Raw genomic sequence first — 20,626 nt, 5'->3', positions numbered from 1 at the left:
GTGTGGTCCTTGTGGACTCAGAAGCTGCAGGAATGGGGGTGACAAAGGGAGAAGGGGGAGCCAGGCAGAGCAGTCTGCCATGAAGGTGCTGCCCAAGCCTGGAGGGGTGCAGGGAGGAGGTGGGTTGGGGCTCGGAGGGCGGTGGTGGACTGTGAACATTTCAACCCAAGCCATGGGGTACAGGCCACCCTCTTAGCAAACATAGGGAAGGGGACAGGCCATGGCTTCGCCAAGAAAGCATGGAACCCGGTGTCAGAGCCCACATCCCCCTGCCACCCCGCCACCTACAAAACCCTTCTGAAGAAGCATCTTTGCCTTGGTTTCAGGATCGCTGGTGACACAGCCCTCAGCAAAAACATCCATGAGTCGGTCAGCGCCCAGATCCGGAAGAACTTCGCCAAAAGCAAGTGGAGAGTGAGTCCTTATTTCCTGTATTCCCAGTGAACTTAACCACTCAAACCTGCCCTATGGCTGGAGGGCTGCTTCTTTCTAAAAGTTGTTCTTACCCAGGAGGTCTGATGAAAATTCCCAGAACCTCACCCAAATAACGGTGCTGGTTTTAAGTAGAAAAGATTAAGACTTGAAGAGAGCATCGTGGTGTGAGAAGGATAAAGTATGATTTAATATCTTCCTTCTGAGATCCAGAAATAGCAATATTGCCAGCTCTTCCTCATTTGCAGTTTCCTAAGAAATCCTTATTGTTTTCTTCACTTTGCTGGAACTTTGAGCAATTGACTCTTATTAAAAAGTGATATAAAAATGGAAAAGGGAAACAGGAAATCTTAATTGAACTTATCACTACATTTCAGTAAAAATGTGATGGACTTAAACCATTAGCCTGTGTCCTCATAAGCATGGGTAGTTTAGAGCTGGCTATTTTTCCATGAGAGCCAACAAGTAGACACTATGCAGATAATAATTCCATTGAAATACTTTATTCACAGGAAATGCTGTTATTTAGGACAAAAACACCAATAATCAGAAATGAAAACTCTTAAAAATAAGATGTTAAGGTGCTGCATTATTTCAATATGCTTTTTAATCTAGAAGTCACTTCTAAATTATGGAGAGAATTGGTTTACATTTATTGTATAGTTTACATTATTATGTCAGAAGAAAAATATTCTCTTCATCTCCAAAATGTATTTTGATGGGGGGAGAGGGTGAATGTACTTTTGGAAGAAGCGGCAACATAAGTTTCCTTTCTAGAGGATCATGAGAACGTTTTCAGAAGTTAAACTGCTGAGGGTAACAAGAGAAATGATAGGAGACAGCCTGAGGCTCTTCTAATGAGCTGAAATATTTTGTCTGCTTTCCCTCTTTCTTAAATTTCAGCAAGCGTTTAATGCCACGGCCGTCGTGAGACATATGAGAAAACTACATCTTGGCAGCAGCCTGGACAGTTCAAATGCAAGTGTTTCGAGCAGCCTCAGTCTGGCCAGCCAAAAAGATTGTGCGTATGTAGCAAAAACAGAACTTTCCAACTGGTGTTTGAGACAGATCTGGTAGGGAGCAAAGGGGACTCTGGTTTGCCGAGTGCCTACTCTGTGTCAGGCTTCCCTGGTAATTCAGATGGTAAAAAATCCGCCTGCAATGCAGGAAACCCTGGTTCGATCCCTGGGTCGGGAAGATCCCCTGGAGAAAGAAATGGCTACCCAATCCAGGATCCTTGCCTAGAGAACTCCATGGGCAGACCATGGGGTGGACACAGCTAAGCGACTAACATTTTCACTTTACTGTGTGTCAGGCACTGTTACTACTCGATTTCATTAACACTCCCAACAACTCTAGGACACCGTTTTTCAAAATAGTTTAAAATTTTAATTATTTAATATTTATGTAACCCTAAGTCCTAGTATTTCCACGTCGAGATGAGAAATCAGTGGTTCAAGTCCCACCCAGCCATGTGTGAACGGAAGCCGACACTTTCTGATGCGTCTCCTTATGATCTGACTTGCTTCTCACTGGGCGTCACCCTTAGGCACTGATGACAGAGACTCATGACAGCCTGGGTCTCACTGACTTTTAAAATGTATTATTTTGCTGATGATCATTTGAGCTAATTCATTTGAAGTGTGTTGGCTTTGTGATCAGAGTAAAGATATTAGGTTGGCGAAAAAGTTGGTTCAGGTTTGTCCATAATATGTTACAGAACACCTGAACCAGATTTTTGGCCAACCCATACTAATGTTTCATTGTTCTCGATGTTTGTGTGGAACAATACATCGCCAAGGACACACGCACACCCTCCTTAGTTTTCTCTCCCAATCCCTGCTCTACATAGTCACCTTAATCTCTAGGCTTTTCCACGGGCTCACCTGCACCGCTTGTTGTTGTTTAGTCACTAAGTCATGTCCAACTCTTTGGTGACCCCATAGACTGTAGTCTGCCAGGTTCTTCTGTCCATGGGATTTCCCAGGCAGGAATACTGGTATTGGTTGCCACTTCCTTCTCCAGGGGATCTTCCCAACTCAGGTGTGTCCTGAACGGGCAGGCGGATTCTTTCCCTCTGAGCCACCAGGGAATCTCTCATCTGCACTGCAGAATTTCCTTCATTGAAACCCTTCAGCTTGGTCTCACCCTGGGCATGACACTTCCTTCCTGTTTGCCTCAAAAAACGGTTCCCTTCGTCTTTAAATAATCCTTGAATCTCATTTCTGAACGTCCAGCCCTGAAGTTCTCCCAGGAAACCGCCACTGAGCATCTCCTGACACAACTACACACTGCTTTAGGCCCAATTTACATTTCAGCACAAATCCTTCCCACCTTCCAGTCAAAGGAGACCCCACAATCTATTGTTTAGAAGATTCAGACAGTGGCTCTAACAGCAAAGCCATCACAGTCATTTACTTCACAGTGTCCATGTGTTTGTGCTCATGAGTTCGTGGTGGCAAGGCTGGGTGGCACACTGCCTCAGCGAAGGTCATCCCATAACAGGCCATTTCTGATGCCAGCATCTGCCTGGGGAGCAGTGGAGGTGCAGCATGTCAGGAATTGTTCTAGACGGGGGACTGCCAATTCATGCAGGACTAGGTCAGTGTGCCCTGGGTCACAGATGTGTCTTAGCCAGAGCACACACCAAGCTGGGGTCATTCTTTATTTGCTGTTAAAATCCCTGCTTTTCCAGCGCAGTTGTAAGAAATAAACAGTTCTTATGAGGACAGTATGTATTCACTGGGCTTCCCAGGCAGTGCTTGTGGCAAAGAACCCACTGGCCAATGCAAGAGACATAAAAGATGCGGATTCAATCCCTGGGTTGGGAAGATCCCCTGGAGGAGGACATGGCAACCCACTCCAGTATTCTTGCCCAGAGAATCCATGGACAGAGGAGCCTGGCGGGCTACAGCCCATAGGTCGCAAAGAGTTGGGTATGACTGAAGCAGCTTAGCACATACACATGTGTTTAATACCTAGCCTGATGCCTAGTATGTAGTAAATGCTCAGTGAATGGAAGCCATCCTGTTATGGTAGCTGAACCATGGTGTATCCAAATACAACACAGTTATCATTGCTATATGGAAGCAAGGAGGGAAGACGAGTCCCTAAGAAGACTTGGGATCCTTGCAGATGTTTTCCTGTGGGTAGATAAAAATTTAGAATCAAGGGCCTCAAAGTTTGTCCCCCGACCCCAGCAAACCCTTGCAGCAGGAAGAGGGAGCGAGTACTTTCTTCTAAAGCTTTGACTTCTGTGTCTGCTGGCCCCCTGCAGGTCTGACACCCTCCACGCTCTGTAGTTTCATGTCCTCCTCGTCCGGGGTCTCAGGAGTGGGAGCGGATCGGAGACCGAGGCCCACCACTGTGACGACAGTGCACTCTGGAAGCAAGTGACTGGCCCCGGAGGTGGGGCCCGGGGGCTGGGCCAGGGAAGGGGGGCCCCCGGGGGCCACCAGCCACTCCAGAGCGATCCCACCTTGCATGGTGCGCCTCCCTGCACAGGACTGGAAGACAGCAGTTTTTTTATGGCCATATTTTATACTGCAATTCTGAAGTGTTCATTTCTCACAAACTGTACTGACTCAAGGGAGCTGACTTAATAGGATCGGGTGCTGTACATATGAATCTCGCAAAGCTCTAACAGAATGGACTTTCTCAGTTCCTCCCCCCAAGCCCTGTCGTTTCCGCTCTTCTCAGTAGAGGTAATCGTCTATGTTGTATTTTTTCATTCATGACAAAAAAAAAGGTTTCAACTGGATTATTTAAGTATTGGTAAATATTGTGCATTAGGGTTTGTTTTTTTTTTCCTTTTAAGAAATGTGTCCTTTCAAGCTATACTTCTTACTTCCATGACCTGTATCTTTTGCTTATCGGTAGTAGAATTTTATGTTAACCTTTAAGAGATTTTTTTTTTCCTTCAAAGGGAATTTAAAAGTATTTTTAAAAATTCTAATAGAGGATTGGTCGAGAATCTGTCTCCAAGGTGAAGAGTGCACTTTACTTCAATTCCTTCTCCTTGTCTCCCTTTCCTCCTTGGACGGGCAGTTCTCTGAGAAGATAACTCACCTCTTCTGCAGGCCTGTTTTCTCCCTGGGAGTTGGGGAGCCTGTGGGAGGGCACCTGCAGAAAACCTTGCCTGGCAGCTCCTCCAGTGAAGGCCTCTCCAACTGGAGACCCTGGGGCCTCTGGCCATCAGCGGTCAGAAATGAAGAAGCCTGCTCCCCCAAGATGAAAGGCTAGACTTGTGATGAAGGAGATGACCCCTCTCCCCCAGCAAAAATTTCAGAGCCTCCCGCACAGAAAGAGCACGATGCCATTTTATTTGGAGCAAATTTCTCACACAACTGTCCTTTCTCACGAGGAGGGCGGCGGGTGAAAGCCCGGCTATGCAGATTTAAAATTGATCTGTTTTTTAAAAATGCATTTCTAATCTTACAACTGCGAACAGCCTCCAGCTTGTTTCTGCAAGTGTTTACACTGTTCTTAGAGGGTGAGGATCCGGAGAGGGGAAGAGAGGGCAATGACCTTGGAAAAGACCCCATTGATGTGAGGTCGTGAGGAGAGGTGACCTGCCCGGCCAGTAGGACACTGACCACTGCAGTGAGAACCAGAGACCACCCCAGCCAGGCCCATCTGGCATGCAAAGCCATCCCTCTGATGAAGGGAATCCCCAAACCAAAGATCTGAAATGGTGGGGTCACCAGTGGTCCCAGGTTTCCAAGGACTGAAGAATTTCCCAGGATATATGACTTTCAAACCAGCAATGTCCCAGGAAAACGTCCACGTTGTTCACCTGCGTGGTGGACGGGTGTGCGGGATAGAGCCAGCACAGTGTGAAACCCGGGACAAAGCGCTTCTCCACGAGAGTTCCAAGATGTGGTCATGAAGAGGCGAGCAGGTGGTGCCAGATGCAAAAGCCCTCCCTCAGCCCTCGTGCCCACACGATGCCCTGAGTCTACATCCGCACAGTCGGCCTCGAGCCACAATGGGTCCCTGCATGTCTTCTTGATGGTCCCATGACTTCCCTAGCTGTTTTCCTCATGCTCTTCTCCTGCAGATAGTCAGACTCAGTGGATCCTGTTGGTCAGGCTGTCTTTGTCACTTCTACACCTGTGCCTGGGTGTAGGCCAAATGTTCAGTGATGGCCCCCTCCGCGTACGCGTGCGCACGCACGCACACACACACACACACACACAGTGTTATGAGGCTCAATAGCTGCATTCTGCCTCCTTCAGGACAGCAGTGCAGGTGTGTGTAAGAGCTGCTGGAAAGACAGGCATCTGGTCCATCCCATGTCCACCGCATCACAGACACTCAGCCCCTTGACAGGAATCCCACTTGACATCTGCCACACGTGTCACACGTGTATCCAGAGTGGAAATCCAGCTGTTACTCTTCAAAATTTGTAAAAAGCCTGGAAATGTCTATAAAGTGACAGAAGACCCGGTTAAGAAGCAAGTATTGCCTCATTTGGAGGACAATAGCTTGACTATTATAAACAGAATCAGAAAACTGAGGCATGTCTCCCAGGACTTTAGTAGAATGTTGCTTACTATCAAGTGTAATGGAAGATCCAAGTTTCTACAGTATAAGAGGAGAAGGACTTAGATGTTATGGAGGAAGGGTGATAATTTGCCTGAATCTGATACTTAGAACATGTGCCCAAATAGTTACCAGCTCCTTGAACGGTGCACTACGCATTTGCACTTGGAAAGCAGCATCTGAAGCCAGATTTATTGGTGGTAAATTATTTTCTGGAGCTGAAGTGTGGGATGCATGTTCTATGCAGTTAGTTTGAAAATGTGTCCTACTGGAAAAGTGCAGAGGAGCTGAAAGACGGGCAGGTTGCAGGTATCTCTGTGATTTGGGGTCAGCTCTTGGCCACGGTTGGCCGCATCAGGTCTCAGTCCCAGACTGCAAGAAGACAGTGACTCTTTCAGCCCAAAAGTAGACTTCGTTGGACTTGACATCAGGTGACTCTCTGCTGTCTGGATGCCACCAGACTCAGGTTTTTTCCCCATTGTTTTAGGAAGAGGAGAAAATAAGCCCCACATGGAAAAGCTTCTCTGCTCAGAGAGCCTTAGTGGTTAAAAAACAGAGGTTCGCTTTCAACCGTGTTATTTACACTTGATTACAACACAGGAAGAGAACTCAGAATGTGCCTTTTGGTTCATCTGCCAAGTGGAGCGGCAGAGTCCCAGGACCCTCACGGATGTCAGATTATACCAACAGAAGCTGAGCTTTCCACAGGGGCACCCGGCTTACACATCCCCGCAAGGCCCGTGCGTGTGGCTAGGCTAAGGATGGACCGTGGACTTCATCACAGGCTTCCTTCCAACACCCTCCCCCGACCCCCAATTTGGTCTCTTCATCTCCTCAGAGCAAGTGGGTTATTTTTCCTATTTGAAAGAGTGTCTTCAAATGGTTTTGCCCTCAGCTGCCTGCCTGTCTCCCCTTCCCTTCCCGGATCTTCATCTCATCCATGAGGCCATCAGGGAGGCTAGTGTTTGTCTGAAACAGAGAGCGTGCACGCAAGTGTGGCCCTGACAGACTTTTGAGCAAGTCCCAGCTCTTCAGCTGGCTCTGAGCGTAGCGTCCAGGGAACTGGACAGTCGGACTTAGAGCTGACCAGACAAGTCTCTGGCACTCAGGGAGTGTGAGCTGGTGAAAGGCATGTGACACATGCTCCCCCGGCTCAGTCTACCTACAGCACTAATCTCATCCTGTTCATTTGTCTCCCGTGGTATCCAGAAGATCTGGGCAGATTATGAGTGGAAGAGGAAGACCCCCTCCTTTAGAATGAAGACGAAAAACACTAGGGACAAAGGGACGGAATGCAAGTGACCCCTCCTTGCAAAGAAAGGGGTTGACCCTTTCTTTGGAGGAGTGACAGCTCGATGAATGCCCTGGGGTTTGATGTGAGAAAAGACTGTATCCCAGTGGAGGTAACTTAGTATTTTAAGGCTTTGGCCACCATGGCCCCCTCACCCACCCAGGGCCTGGGTTGTGTTGATTCTTCACCTTGGAGAAGCCATCCTGGAACCACTGCTTCAGGTTTGAGGGTGGGAGAAGGAGGGTTATGGCCTCTGTGTTTTGCCTGCAACTCTTTCAACTTCCCAACTTTCTATGGTCTCCACAAGCTCCCTTCTGGGCTTCCTCTGGTTGCGAAAACGGACAGCAAGGCCCAGTAGAGGGCAGTTCCTCCCATTTCCATAAGCAGAAATAAGATGTGCTCTTTCCCAGGGTCTCACTGTCACTTCTGGCAAATGGAATGAAGGTCCTCTGAATCAACTGATGCACGAAACCTTTGCATGTTCTTCTGAAACAATACTGCTTCCCGTTCTGTCCACTTACACTCTGGAGAGTTGGCCTTTTCCTTAAACACATTCCAGACCAAACACTGTTCAGTTTGTTTTTTAAAAAAATGTATATACCAGTTTGTAACCCACCACTCTTTGCAAGGGACGGGGGCTGGTCCTAGGTTGGGGCTGCAAGTTGGCCAAATAGTGTTCCAGTTGGTTTTCAGAATTGAAAAAGTTGAGATAGGAAGGGTGAATTGGGCAGATTTCTAAAAGGGGAACTTAATTCACAGAGATGCCAAGAAAACCAACCTGCCAATGAGATTGCTTGACACTTCTGCATTGGCCAGAAGGCAGGGAGGAGAAAGAGGAAGGCAGGAGGCCCAAGCCCCCTTCAGCCCCGACCTTCAGTGTGGTCCCAGTGCGTTGATCCCAGTGTGCGATCTGCAGCCCAGCACAGGCACAGGAGCCCAGCCCCACTGTGAAGTCGGCCCTGCATGCTGGCCGCGACCTGGCCCGCCTCCTGCTCTGGGCCAAATCCAATGGGCAGGAGCATCAGTCTCTCCCGCCTTCCCTGCCACTTGTAGCAGGAGCAGCCGCGCTTGTGGCTCCGGGGCCTCTGCTTCTGCAAAGCCAAAGGCTGTTCATTTGGCAGCCAACCCTGCAGCATGTGGCTGCCAGGTCTGGTTTTGTGGACAAAGTGTGGAATGGCTTCTTGGTGTCTGTATCTCTCTCTACACCAAAGGGACTGACTACTGCATTTCCCCCGTTGTACTAATGCCGCTTCTGCATTCGCTATATCCATTTTTAACCTTTTGGTCTCCAGGGAACTTCTCATCTGATGATTGTGTCTTCTGATGATTTACCAACTTCTTTTACTTCGAGGTGATTTTATTTTCTTATGGACTGGAAAAAAGAAAACTAAAGGAGTGTTGAGGCTTTCGTCATAGAGATAAGGTATCACCAGGAACTCAAAAGCCCCAAACACTGGATAAATTATTTCTCAAAGAAAAACCTTAATCTGGACAGACTGAGGTTCCTGGGCCCTCGTGGTAACCTTGCACTTGAGGTAGGAGGTGCTGGGACAGCGCTGGCAGCCAGGCTCTTGACAGGTTATAAAAACAAAAACATTGTGATAGTGACAAAAATGCTACAACCTTGCAGCAGCATCTTTGTTTTGCAAGACAGGCAGCATGTTTCAGAGAACATTTATTTTAGCCCCATGTTCAGGTTGAAAGATATTAATACAAAAGGTACATTCTGTCCAGAATAAAATTTGGAACAATTTCTAAATTGGCTCTGGTCACTGCAATAATGTTAAAGTCCTTCTTGCAGCTCTCCCAACAGTGAGCATGTTTTCCAAAAGCTTATGACATTGAACCCAGGAATGTCCCTGTGTCTATTATTACTAGGCTTGTAATTGGTTCAGTTTTTCCATAAAAACATGCTTGTCCAAAAGAAGGGAAACTGTGCATTTATTCCATGCATGTAATAAACTCTGCAAGAAGTTTACTCCACATAGGTTTGCGGCACTGCAAAATTGTTAACGGGCCTGTGTAGCAAATGATTCTCTGCCTTGACAATCATGTACACATATCAAGATTTCTATCATAATGATGATGAGATTGATGACTTCTTGTTTTCCTCCAATAAAGACAATTAATCACCTTCAGATGTGTGTCATTCGTTTCCTCCATAAGAAGCCAGACTGGAGTGTTTCAACAGCTCTCTCTTTCCTCCTCTCTGTAAAGTTTGAAGGAAGGAGTTGAATTGAGCCCCTGGAAATTCATAAGGCCCCCTGAATACTTTATGGGGCTTCCCTGATGGCTCAGGAGAAGGCAATGGCAACCCACTCCAGTACTCTTGCCTGGAAAATCCCATGGACGGAGGAGCGTGGTAGGCTGCAGTCCATGGGGTCGCTAAGGGTCGGACACGACTGAGCGACTTCACTTTCACTTTTCACTTTCATGCCATTGGAGAAGGAAATGGCAACCCACTCCAGTGTTCTTGCCTGGAGAATCCCAGGGACGGGGGAGCCTGGTGGGTTGCCATCTATGGGGGTCGCACAGAGTTGGAGATAACTGAAGTGACTTAGCAGCTGATGGCTCAAGCAGTAAAGAATACACCTGAAATGCAGGAGACACAAGAGGCGCGGATTCAATCCCTCAGTAGGGAAGATCCTCTGGAGGAGAGCATGACAATCCACTCCAGTATTCTTGCCTGGAGAATCCCATGGACAGAGGAGCCCAGTGGGCTATGGTTCATGGAGTCACAAAGAGTTGGACGTTACTGAAGCAACTGAACACAACACAAATACTTTATATCTCCACCCCAGGAATCCTGTGCAGGAATCCTGCCAAAGATGGGGGCAGGACAGGTACAGCTTGGCTTTGAGGCTTCTGGTGGGCGCTCAGGCTCCCCCTTTGCCTTGCTGCTGTAGAAGGTGGCTGGAGGTGGACCCAGAAGCCCTCAGAAACCCAGATCACACTAACTAGATATTCTTGAGTTGTTTGCAGGAAAAGCCAACACTAATTTCCAGGAAAACCTCTCTGAGTCTCACATGCCTGCCCACACCTGTCCATTTCCTGGGCACAGCCTGCAAATTCTCAATGCCCAGAGAAAGATTCTTTTCTGATCATGTAACCAAAAGTGGGGTCTGGCTGCTAACTGCTCAAAAGCCAATAAAGAGTCAAGTTTGGTGGAAAGGGAAGTTCGCTTTATTCTGGATGCCAACAACCAGGGAAGGGGCGGGCAGACACCTCCCCAAAGGCTAACTCCCCCCACCACCATTTACAATCAGTGGGAAGAGCTTTTATAGACCGAGAAAGGGCCTTCCATGCAGAAACAGCACAGTCAACTCTTGACAGTCATCTTGAAATTGGTCATCAGAGTTTGATCAGTGTCACCTTGATCGTTTAAGTATAGTTAACCTTCAGCTCCAGGGTAGTTTGTTTCCACTTCTTGGGGCCAGCTCTTGGAATTGTGACAACTTATGTCATGGCTACAGTCTGGTCATCAGGTAAACTTCTCCACCTGGTAGTATCTATAAGACATCTCACAGGATATAGTTCAGAATATTATCTACAGCCCTTGAGGAGGAACTAAAGGTCCTTGACTTCACTTAATGCCTGAACTCTCATTATTTGGTCTTATTTGACTGTTTTCCTTGATTTCTGCATTTTCTCACTTCTCTGATTAAACGATCTTTGGCTAACATTTTTCTACAGGCAAAATGAAGCAGAGGACATGAGGGGGAGGGCCATAGGGTCCTGCTGTTTCCATCAGAAGAGGGAATATTGTTTGTTTTTCCTGGTTGGAACACCTACAGCTCATAGCCCGTCAGATATATTGTGGGAATTGGATGTGATCCACCAGACAGTTCCTCCAATCCAAATAATAAGTTGTGTCAAGGGGGAAAACGGGAATTGGACATGGTAGTAGAAATATAGAATAAACACTAACCCACACAAGTGAAAAAAGCATGAACCTTAGTAGAAATAAGTGAGCCCCAAATAAATACAGTATCCATCATCTGATACCTGGTGTCTAGTACTTTCTTAGCTGATATGGCTTCTCTCAACGCAGACCCTAGTTAAGAGCTATGTCATAACACAGGGTTCCTTCAGCGGGTGCATAGGTGACAGAGTTAATGCAGGCTTTGTGGAACGAAAGAACTTTGGTAACCTAACCAGTTTTGAAAGCTATCTGTAAGGATTCATTAAACAGAAGGCTCGCCAACTGTGAATGAAAGTTTAGCCAAAGCAAGTGCACAGAAGTATAAAACTGATCCTAATAGAAAGCTGATATTTATTAGAGCCTTAGAGTTGAAATGTTTAAGGTCAAACTTTGAATTCACTGAGTTCCAGCAGCAATGACCAGCACCTCTGTCCTTCAGACATTCACCAAACCCCCTGTGGCTCAAAAAATGTTCAATATGCATTGAAATTCACCTCAAATTCCCTTATATTTTTCAGGAAAATTTTGCTCTTCACATTCTCTTGGGATTGTCTATCATCGGCCAGAATACATATAGGGAACCAGTGGCACAAGAATTAAATAAAAGCCTCCCTGCATAGATGCAGAACTGTCCATCCAGACAAGAACCACACTTTGTTATTATCAGCAGCAATAACTACTACTACTAACCATGCCATAGATTGTCTGTTCTAGATACTGTGCTAACTGAATTCCATTCAATATCTCATTTAACCATCAGCTCAGCAAGAAAGGTACCCTTCTTCCCCAAATGGATTCAGAAAGATTAAATGATTTACCTACAGGCAGCAGAGTTTCAAACTCATCTGGACTGACATCAAAGGCCGTCCTACTGGATTTCCTCTCATAATTCTCTGCAAGTCACCGAATTCCAAGCTGCCTAATCTGGACTTCATTTATTTAGTAACTGGGGGCCACTGGTAATTACTGAGTTGACACCATGGAACCAGTTAACGTCTGGAACGTCACGATTCCTAAGGTCTATCACACCACATCTCCAAGAGAAACTTAGCATCTCAGCCTAGTCTTACGCAAGTTCAGTAAATGAGGAACAAGAGCAGAGGTAACACAGGCATAGCTGTGTTACTAGCCCATGTGTTTTCTGCTGTCCCATTGTTTCATGTCTCAGGCGGAATGTCACAGAAGCTGGATTTGATCTAGAATCAGAGCTGCAGACGATAATCATAACACTGCTGGGGTTTTTCTTTTGTGTTTTAAGTTAGTCTCTTCCCTTACTCTGATTGATATCACTGGAAAGTTCTCTTCGTATACACAGTTTCATCCCTGACATGCAGACCTCCCTGTTGTCTGCTATTTTCCCCAGATCGCCTTCAAAACCGTTGATTTATTTTCAAGACAGTGTCTCAGATCTCTGGTTCTCTTCCATCCTCCCCTGGGAGGAACTGTGTTTAGCATGAGTTCATCTTCCTAATGTGTTTCCACCAGCAAGCACGGACTCTGTCCAGAAAGATTTAATGGGCCAGGAAAATGCAATTCGTGGTCAACTTATGAACTCTTTTCCTCTTGCCTTCATCTCAGGCTGCTTCTTCCCCCTCTCTATAAAAAAAACATCATTTTAGCTTCAACATTATATTTGGCTTGGGGGCATCAGGATTCATTTCTGTGGGTCTTGCTGATTCAGGCTGTTTGTATCGGTTCATGGAGAAAAACTCACACAGGATCCTGAGCCGCCGGCCAACCTGGCTGTAGTCAACGGAGCAGAGCATCCTGACTGACCCCTCCCTTTAGGGCCAGCGGTCCCCCAGCATGGAAGTGGAACATGGCTAATTTTTGTACCCACCTGTCCCAGAGTGCTTGTCACAGGGCACCCCTGTGGGAGGAGAGAAAGCTTATTCATGGTAAGTCTTCTAAACGAATGGTCTCAGGTCTGGACAGCAGTCCCAATAGTGACGGAGTCTCAGGGGCACCAAAAGTGGTGGGGGGACTTGGCATCACTCTGGTACAGGCTGCCCTAAGGGGAGCCCCACCCCCTTGTCAGTGCTGCTCCACAAACGGTCCCCAGGCTGCACGGCCTCAAAGCTGAATCCCAAAGCTTCCCGCGCCTTACCTCCCCCTGCCCCCCGGAGATCTTGCTGAGATGCAGATTCTGAGGCAGCCAGTCTGGGGCGGGGGTGGGCTGAGCTTCCAGGTGGCACTGCTGCCGCTGGTGGTCCTCACACCTGCCTGCATGTTCGAATCACCCTGGGATCATTTCAGAAACACTAGTGCCTGGGCCAATGGCACCAGGATCGCTGGTGAAAAGGTGCCCTCATGGGCTTCATTCCTAGTCATACCATGTGGGCCTCATCTAGGGCTGCTGACAAAGCGAGTGCTGCTGAAGGGAGAGACAGGCAGCAGCGAGAGAACACAGAAGTACCAGCATGGAGCCCACAGTCTTTATAACCTCATCTTGGTACCTCAGTGCTTCTGCCATATTCTGTTCATTAGAAGTGAGGCTTACCCAAGGGCATGAGCACCAGGATGTGGGGCCCACAGGGGACTTCTGTGCAGCTGCTTCCTCCCTCTGTCACCTCACTCATGACCCCTCAGTCACCCTTGCTGACCGGAGAGAGAGGTGAGGCTGGACTCTGATCTGTGGCCGGAATCCACGTGCTGAGGGGCAGGCAGTGAGGACAGGGACCCGGGACGCTGCAAAGAGCCCAGACGTTCTCAGAATGGCACTCATCCCATTAAGGTCTAAAATCTTGTATTTGCTGTAAGAATGTAGAGCAGACTACCAAAGCCTTAGCAAACTGCTCTGGGGAAGCTACAAGCTTCAGGACACAGCATTTCCTGTGTCCTGAGAAGCACCTTTTAACAACGCCCAGAGTGAAAAGAAAAAAAAGTAAGCTTTGGCCATGCACATCCTGAAATCCGCAGGTGCACCCCATCTACCAATCAGTGCCCAAGTGATTCTTCTTAAAGAGACCGAGAGATCCGAGAGTCGATGCTCCACGTGGAGCTGGGAAATGAAGCCGTGCCCCACAGCTGCTGGTCCTCACGACTGAGGTTAAACCCAGGCGCAGAGACTGACTGGAAAGGGCTCTTGCTCTGGGCCAGTTTAAGTGATTCCCCTCCTTCTGAAGATAGTGGGGGACACGCTCCGGGCGAAATCCACCAGTGGACCAGATGACGTGGCCCCTTCTCGCTAAATCCAACGCGCATGTGTGGAGCAGTTCGCAGTGACTGAAGCCCTTGACCTTGAATTATCCTTCAGTCCTCACAGCAGCTCCGCAGGTGGGTGGGAAAGTGTGTGACTTCTGCCTCCAGACGCGAGGAAACTGAGCCTCAGAGGGAGGAAATGGCTTGTGTCAGGGTCAGAGTTGGGTCTGCGAGGCTGAGCGAGTGAGGAGCGGGGAAGCCTGTCAAGCGCAGGATATATAAGCTGGGCTCATTTCCCAGCTTTGGAAGAAAGGATGTGCTTTCTCGGAGAGGCCTCCCAGGCGGGCAGGAAATACAACACATCCCCTGGGGGTGTTTCTTGGCTCCTTCCTGATCCGCTCTCCCGGCAGGACTCTCACTCTTACCTCTGTGGCTTCTCCCGCTACAAGTCCGGCATGATCAGGGCTGAAAACTGGGTCCCCTCACTCGCCTCCATTGCAACCTCTCAGGTGAGGCCTCTCTCACTCAACAATTTCCGGAGCACCTCCTGTGTGGCGGGGATGCTCTAGCATAAGGACCTCTGACCTCCTCGGGGTTCCATCCCCTCCTCTTTCATTTGCCTTCAGCCCCTCAATGTGTGTTGGAGCTGGAGGCAAAGATGCAGGTAAGCTTTCTCCTCTCCAGGGGCAGGGCTGTGCGAGGCAACTTTCCCAGGGGGAGGCCGCCACGATCCTCTCCCCGTGGACCCCACACAGGCATGCTGAGCCACGTGGCTAGGAGAATACTGTTAGAACATTGCCTGGGATCCCTGAGCACCAGTGTTGTGTCTCATCCAAGGCCAACAATCATGGCATTTTCCCCCATTCCCCCACATCAGCCCTGAGGGGATCTTGGTGAGTCCCAGTGCCCAAATGAAATCCAAAGACATGGTCCTGGGTGCACCACTGTCCGACTGTGTAATCTTGAGTGAGTCATTCTGATCTCTGCCTCCTGTCTTCATTTATGCCATGATGGGTCCCCAAGGTAGTCTCCAGCTCTCAAACCCTCTGACACCCAGACATCACCGAATCCCCATGTTACAGTTCTGCCAGGTGCCAGTGTCTCTCTTGGGGTTTTGCTCTTTGTCTGGAAGAGGGTGTTGCCATGTCTAGCGTACCCTACTTGCTTCCTGAGAAACTTGGGGAAGAGTCTCAGTTGAACCTGTGAATTTCAGGCTTTTCCAGAGGCAAGGAAAAGCGTGAATTAGACTTGTTACAGTAGTTATGAAACCCACATTTCCTGTCAGTTCTTTCCAAGTCTGGTGTTAAATGAGCAAATTGAAATATGAATGTTAACAAGTATGACTCAGGCCTAGAAAATGTGATAGCATGACGCCAGCTTTAAAGAATGGTAATAAAAGGACTTTTCTGATCCTTTTGTTGACAAAAAACAGCAAGAGATCATTCATCTAGTTCCTGGTCTCCAAACAGTTTTGATTGTGCACTCTTTTGATAAAGTTCTTGAGCATGCAAGAATGTATGAATGTTTGAATAATGTATGAATATTTATATATTTGGAAATTATAGGCATCTAGTGTTGTACTAAAGCTGAAACTCCAATACTTTGGCCACCTCATGCAAAGAGTTGACTCACTGGAAAAGACTCTGATGCTGGGAAGGATTGGGGGCGAGAGGAGAAGGGGACGACAGAGAATGAGATGGCTGGATGGCATCACCGACTCGATGGACATGAGTTTGAGTGAACTCCAGGAGTTGGTGATGGACAGGGAGGCCTGGCGTGCTGTGATTCATGGAGTCGCAAAGAGTCGGACACGGCTGAGCGACTGAACTGAACTGAGTGTTGTACTTACAGATGAACATGTAAAGCATACACAAAGAAAGAAAATTAAAAGGACAGGATCAAAACAAACTTGTCAACAAAACATTTATCTTTGTCACATCAATGTGATTTAGTATCTTGTTTATTTTTATATAACACAGCAATTTGGGAATCTGATTTCAAGTCTAGTTTGTCTAAATTCTTGGTCTCTAAGCACTGTTGTAACTGAAAAAGTTGCAATGCAAAAATATGTAGATATAAAATGCAGACATCTATTGTTGGAGGGCTTATAACAGAGGAAACTGACTGAGGGCTTTAACTGACCAATCCATGTTAGAAATTTACAAGACCAAAAGTGGTGTCATGCTGTTCTTGAGTCCAAGTTTGTATTGCTCGCTGCACAACAGGCCAATAAATTGAGAGATGAGTTATTAGTGCAAGGAATAGCAACTTTATTTGGAAAGCCAGCAGACTGAGAAGATGGTGAACTAGCGTCCCAAAGAACCATCTTGCCTGGTTTGGATGCTAGTTGCTTTTATAGAACAAAGTGGGGAAGTGGGGAGGTAAAGTAAAAAAAGGCTGTAAATTGTTGCAAATATTTCCTGGTTCCAACCATACTCAGGAGATATGTTAATTTCTTCTTTCCTGTAGCCACTCACAGGTGGGCCAGGTCGGGATATTTCCTGTGAGCTAAAAAAAGATATTTTAGTTTAAGCTCAGACATAGGAGGCAAGAGTTCCAAGAGATGGGCCATTATGTATACTTTAAGCTAAAGGCAACATCCCTTTAGTGATTTGTTGTTTTTTAGCCACTAAGTCATGTCCAACTCTTTTGCACCCCCATGGACTATAGCCCACCAGGCTCCTTTGTCCATGGGATTTCTCAAGCAAGAATACTGGAGTCAGTTGCCATTTCCTTCTTCAGGGGATCTTCCCAACCCTGGGATCAAACCCATGCCTCCTGCATTGGCAGGTGGATTCTTTACCACTGAGCCACCTGGGAAGCCCCCCTTTAACAAAAGTAATAGAATCCAAAGGTTAAAGTAAAAGAAACAGACCCAATATGAAGTCAGATTATTTTCCTTGTTAATAGAATATCCCCTCTTTCCAATATCCTCCTTCTACCCTTTCTGCCAAAGACCCTGTGAGTGAAAGTCATTCAGTTGTGTCCAACTCTTTGTGACCCCATGGACTATTCAGTCCATGAAATTCTCTAGGCCAGAATACTGGAGTGGGTAACCTTTTCCTTCTCCACGGGATCTTCCCAACCCAGGGATTGAACCCAGGTCTCCCTCATTGCAGGTGGATTCTTTACCAGCTGAGCCACAAGGGAAGCCCAAGAATACTGGAGTGGGTATCCTATCCCTTCTCCGTCAGATCTTCCTAACCCAGGAATTGAACTGGGGTCTCCTACATTGCAGGCAGATTCTTTACCAACTGAGCTATCAGGGAAGCCCCCAGCGGTAACTCATGTTACACAAATATATAACTATAATCCAGGTACAAACAGTCCCCCACAAAGACCCTAATTTTTAAAGAAACAATAAGTCAGTGTTTATATTTAACTCTTAAACACTTAAATTTTTGAAAACCCACAGCTGAGTGAAAACAGGTACTAATGTCTTTCTTTTGATTGAGACACTCCAGAGAACCTGGGACTTCAGACCACTGGAGCAGTGTCCGCAGATTCTTAAATAACGTGGCCCTTTTTTATGAGCTCAGCACACCAGCAAGTGCGACTGACTAAGACACGGCAAATGGCTTTTAAAAATGAATTTTCAAAGAAAATATGGTGCTTACACTCAATGGAATATTATTCAGCCTTAGAACAGAGGGCAATCCTGCCATTTGTGACGACATGGATGAACCAGAAGGATATTAAGTGAAATGAGCCAATCTCACGAGAAAGAATACTGTATGATTCTACTTATGTGGGGTTATCTAAAACAGTCAAACTCATGGAAGCAGAGAATGAATGTACCAAAGGTTTCCAGGGGCTTAGACCTCAGGGAAATGGAGAGTTGCTATTCAGTGGGTATAAAGTTTCAGTTAAGCTAGATGAATGTATTCTAGAGATCTGCCATACACACCATGCCTGTAGCTAACAATGCAATCTTGTGAACGTCACAGTTAGGTGTTCTTATCAAACCAAAACCAAAACAAACAAAACCCAAAGGACAGGAGGAAACTCGGATGTAATGGAACTCTCTGTTGCCTTGATTGTGGAGATGGCATCACAGGTGTTTGCACATGTCCAAACTCATCAACCTAGATAGCATATTAAAAAGCAGAGACATTACTTTGCCAACTACTTTGTCTAGTCAAGGCTATGGTTTTTCCAGTGGTCACGTATGGATGTGAGAGTTGGACTGTGAAGAAAGCTGATCACCGAAGAATTGATGCTTTTGAACTGTGGTGCTGGAGAAGACTCTTGAGAGTCCCTTGGACTGCAAGGAGATCAGTCCTGGGTGTTCCTTGGAAGGACTGATGCTAAAGCTGAAACTCCAATACTTTGGCCACCTCATGTGAAGAGTTGACTCACTGGAAAAGACTCTGATGCTGGGAGGGATTGGGGGCGGGAGGAGATGGGGACAACAGAGAATGAGATGGCTGGATGGCATCACTGACTCAGTGGACATGAGTTTGAGTGAACTCCAGGAGTTGGTGATGGACAGGGAGGCCTGGTGTGCTGTGATTCATGAGGTAGCGAAGAGTTAGACATGACTGAGCGACTGAACTGAACTGAAACTCATCAAATTGTACACATTGAACAAGTGCAGTTCTTTGTGGACCAGTTATACCTCAGTAAAGTAAAAGCTGGATTTGTGTTTTATTACTCCAAGGGCTTCTATCTCCATTGAGCAATAATCAATACATGTTGGAGACATATTTCATCAGTTGACAGGCAGGGAATTAGGCAACCTTGCCACTGTTCAGCAGTCCTCAATCCCAGCCAAGCTGCCATGAAAACACTTCCCTAAAGGGAGGGAAAGTACTTGGGAATAAATATCCAGACCTCTTAGTGACTTGTCTTAAAAATCCAAGCCTGTTACATAGTGACAAATCTCATAAAGCAGGCATTGTGAAACAGTAAGTTCCAGTCAGTGCTGAGTGACCCTTGTGACCTCGTGGAGCAGAAAATACAGTGAAGAGAGAAAATGGCAGAAAATGGCAAGGGATGGGCAAAATGCTTCCACTGACAGAACCATCTGCAATGGGAGCGGCCCCGTGCATGACGGTTCTCAAAATTAACCAGACATGTGAAAACACCTGGGCATCTCGTTAAACTGCAGATTACCATTCAGTAGGCCTGGGACAGGGATCGAGATTCTAAATTTCTAACACGTTCACAAGAGAGGCAGGTGTGGCTGGGACAAGTCCGCAACCCTAAGCAATGAGACCCTACCATCTATGCGTCTTCAGCAGGGGAGTCAGTCTTTTCTGAGCCTTTCTCAGCTGGCATTCGCCAACAGGGGTGGAATCCAACAGAGGCCGACATTGGTGAGCTATACACACAGCACAGAAGCTATATAGGTAGTAACTAAGGGAGGTGGCCTGCTCCATCCCCACCCACTCCAAGGAGTGGGTGTAGCCATCAGGAGCCCAGCAGGTGGGCACCACAGCGCCCCTTTTGGCAGGAGGACACTCCAGCCAGAGACGAGATGCTCTTTAGGTGGCCAGGCTGCAACTGAGCAGCTAAAGGCAGATGAAGTGGGGCTGCGTCTCTGCTCAGGCTGCTAGCATAGTAACCGTTGCAGGGCAGCTCTTCGTAGAAAGGCCCCCTGTGACTGAGCCGCCAGTGTGACAGCTCCAGCGGGAATAAGCTGGCTCTTATGACTTGCCGAGCAAGACTGATTCCAGCACCCGCTGGATGAAGTAAGACTAGGAGCCCCAGGGGCTGCCATTTCTTTCTTGGGACCACTGAGGCTCTTCTTGCCCCCTGGATTTTTCTGAAGGAAGCTACCCTCTGTGATTACCAGGTCCCCACACTACTGTCTCTAAAAAGAGAGAAATGATTCATCTGCTCTCTGGGGCTTCCCTGGTGGTTGAGTAAAGACTCGATGTTGCCACAAGAGCCGGGGAGGGAGTGGGGGACACAGGGGCGGCACATGGGTTCAGTCTCTGGTCTGGGGGTTACGATCCTATATGCCCCGCGGTGGTTAAAAGAAAAAAATCGTCCACTCTCAGGTTGGGTCTCCCCTTCTTAGCAGGGAGAAAAGCTGTTAGATTTAGTTAAAGCAAAGCAAGGTGTCCCAACCCTGCCCCCGGTATGTGTGTGCAGTTATGTTTTTCCTAGAGAAAATGAAACGGTTTTCTGAAATTTCCTAAAGTGACTGTGAATTAGCTTGTGATGCTTTTAAAGACATCTGTCCACAGATTCACACTTGGGGCCGACTTGTTAGCGAATCAGTTTAGGAGGCTGATTTTCCTGGGCCTGGCTTCTTCATATCAACTCCTGGCTGTTTTGTTACAGATGGC

At 47.3% G+C, this 20,626-nt stretch overlaps 1 protein-coding gene and 1 long non-coding RNA gene across 4 annotated transcripts in view; both read left to right on the top strand.

Annotated features, from left to right (window-relative positions):
* The window catches only part of CAMK1D (calcium/calmodulin dependent protein kinase ID), a 408,921-nt gene extending 399,516 nt beyond the window's left edge, over nucleotides 1–9,405 (top strand). For 2 of the 3 annotated variants that reach the window (XM_088844185.1, XM_055427668.2), the window contains 3 exons: nucleotides 327–414; nucleotides 1,336–1,453; nucleotides 3,710–9,405. In XM_088844185.1, coding sequence (XP_088700311.1) covers nucleotides 327–414; nucleotides 1,336–1,453; nucleotides 3,710–3,828 — 325 coding nt within the window. In that variant the 3' untranslated portion in view covers nucleotides 3,829–9,405. Of the gene's footprint in view, nucleotides 1–326; nucleotides 415–1,335; nucleotides 1,458–3,709 lie in introns of all 3 variants that reach the window. The other variant, XM_055427673.2, reaches the window with a different exon arrangement.
* A 176-nt stretch (nucleotides 9,406–9,581) lies between these two features.
* Nucleotides 9,582–16,439, top strand: LOC148775463 (uncharacterized). Its single transcript, XR_016039200.1, has 3 exons — nucleotides 9,582–13,087; nucleotides 14,109–14,465; nucleotides 15,896–16,439. It is a non-coding gene; the product is annotated as an uncharacterized LOC148775463 (long non-coding RNA).
* Nucleotides 16,440–20,626: the final 4,187 nt, after the last annotated feature.

Source organism: Moschus berezovskii, chromosome 15, assembly GCF_049115385.1.
Source record: "Moschus berezovskii isolate FMDL1 chromosome 15, NW_MosBer_1.0, whole genome shotgun sequence".
NCBI classification, from domain to species: domain Eukaryota; kingdom Metazoa; phylum Chordata; class Mammalia; order Artiodactyla; family Moschidae; genus Moschus; species Moschus berezovskii.
Note: the sequence above shows the minus strand (reverse complement) of the source record. Positions and strands in the feature narration are given on the sequence as shown.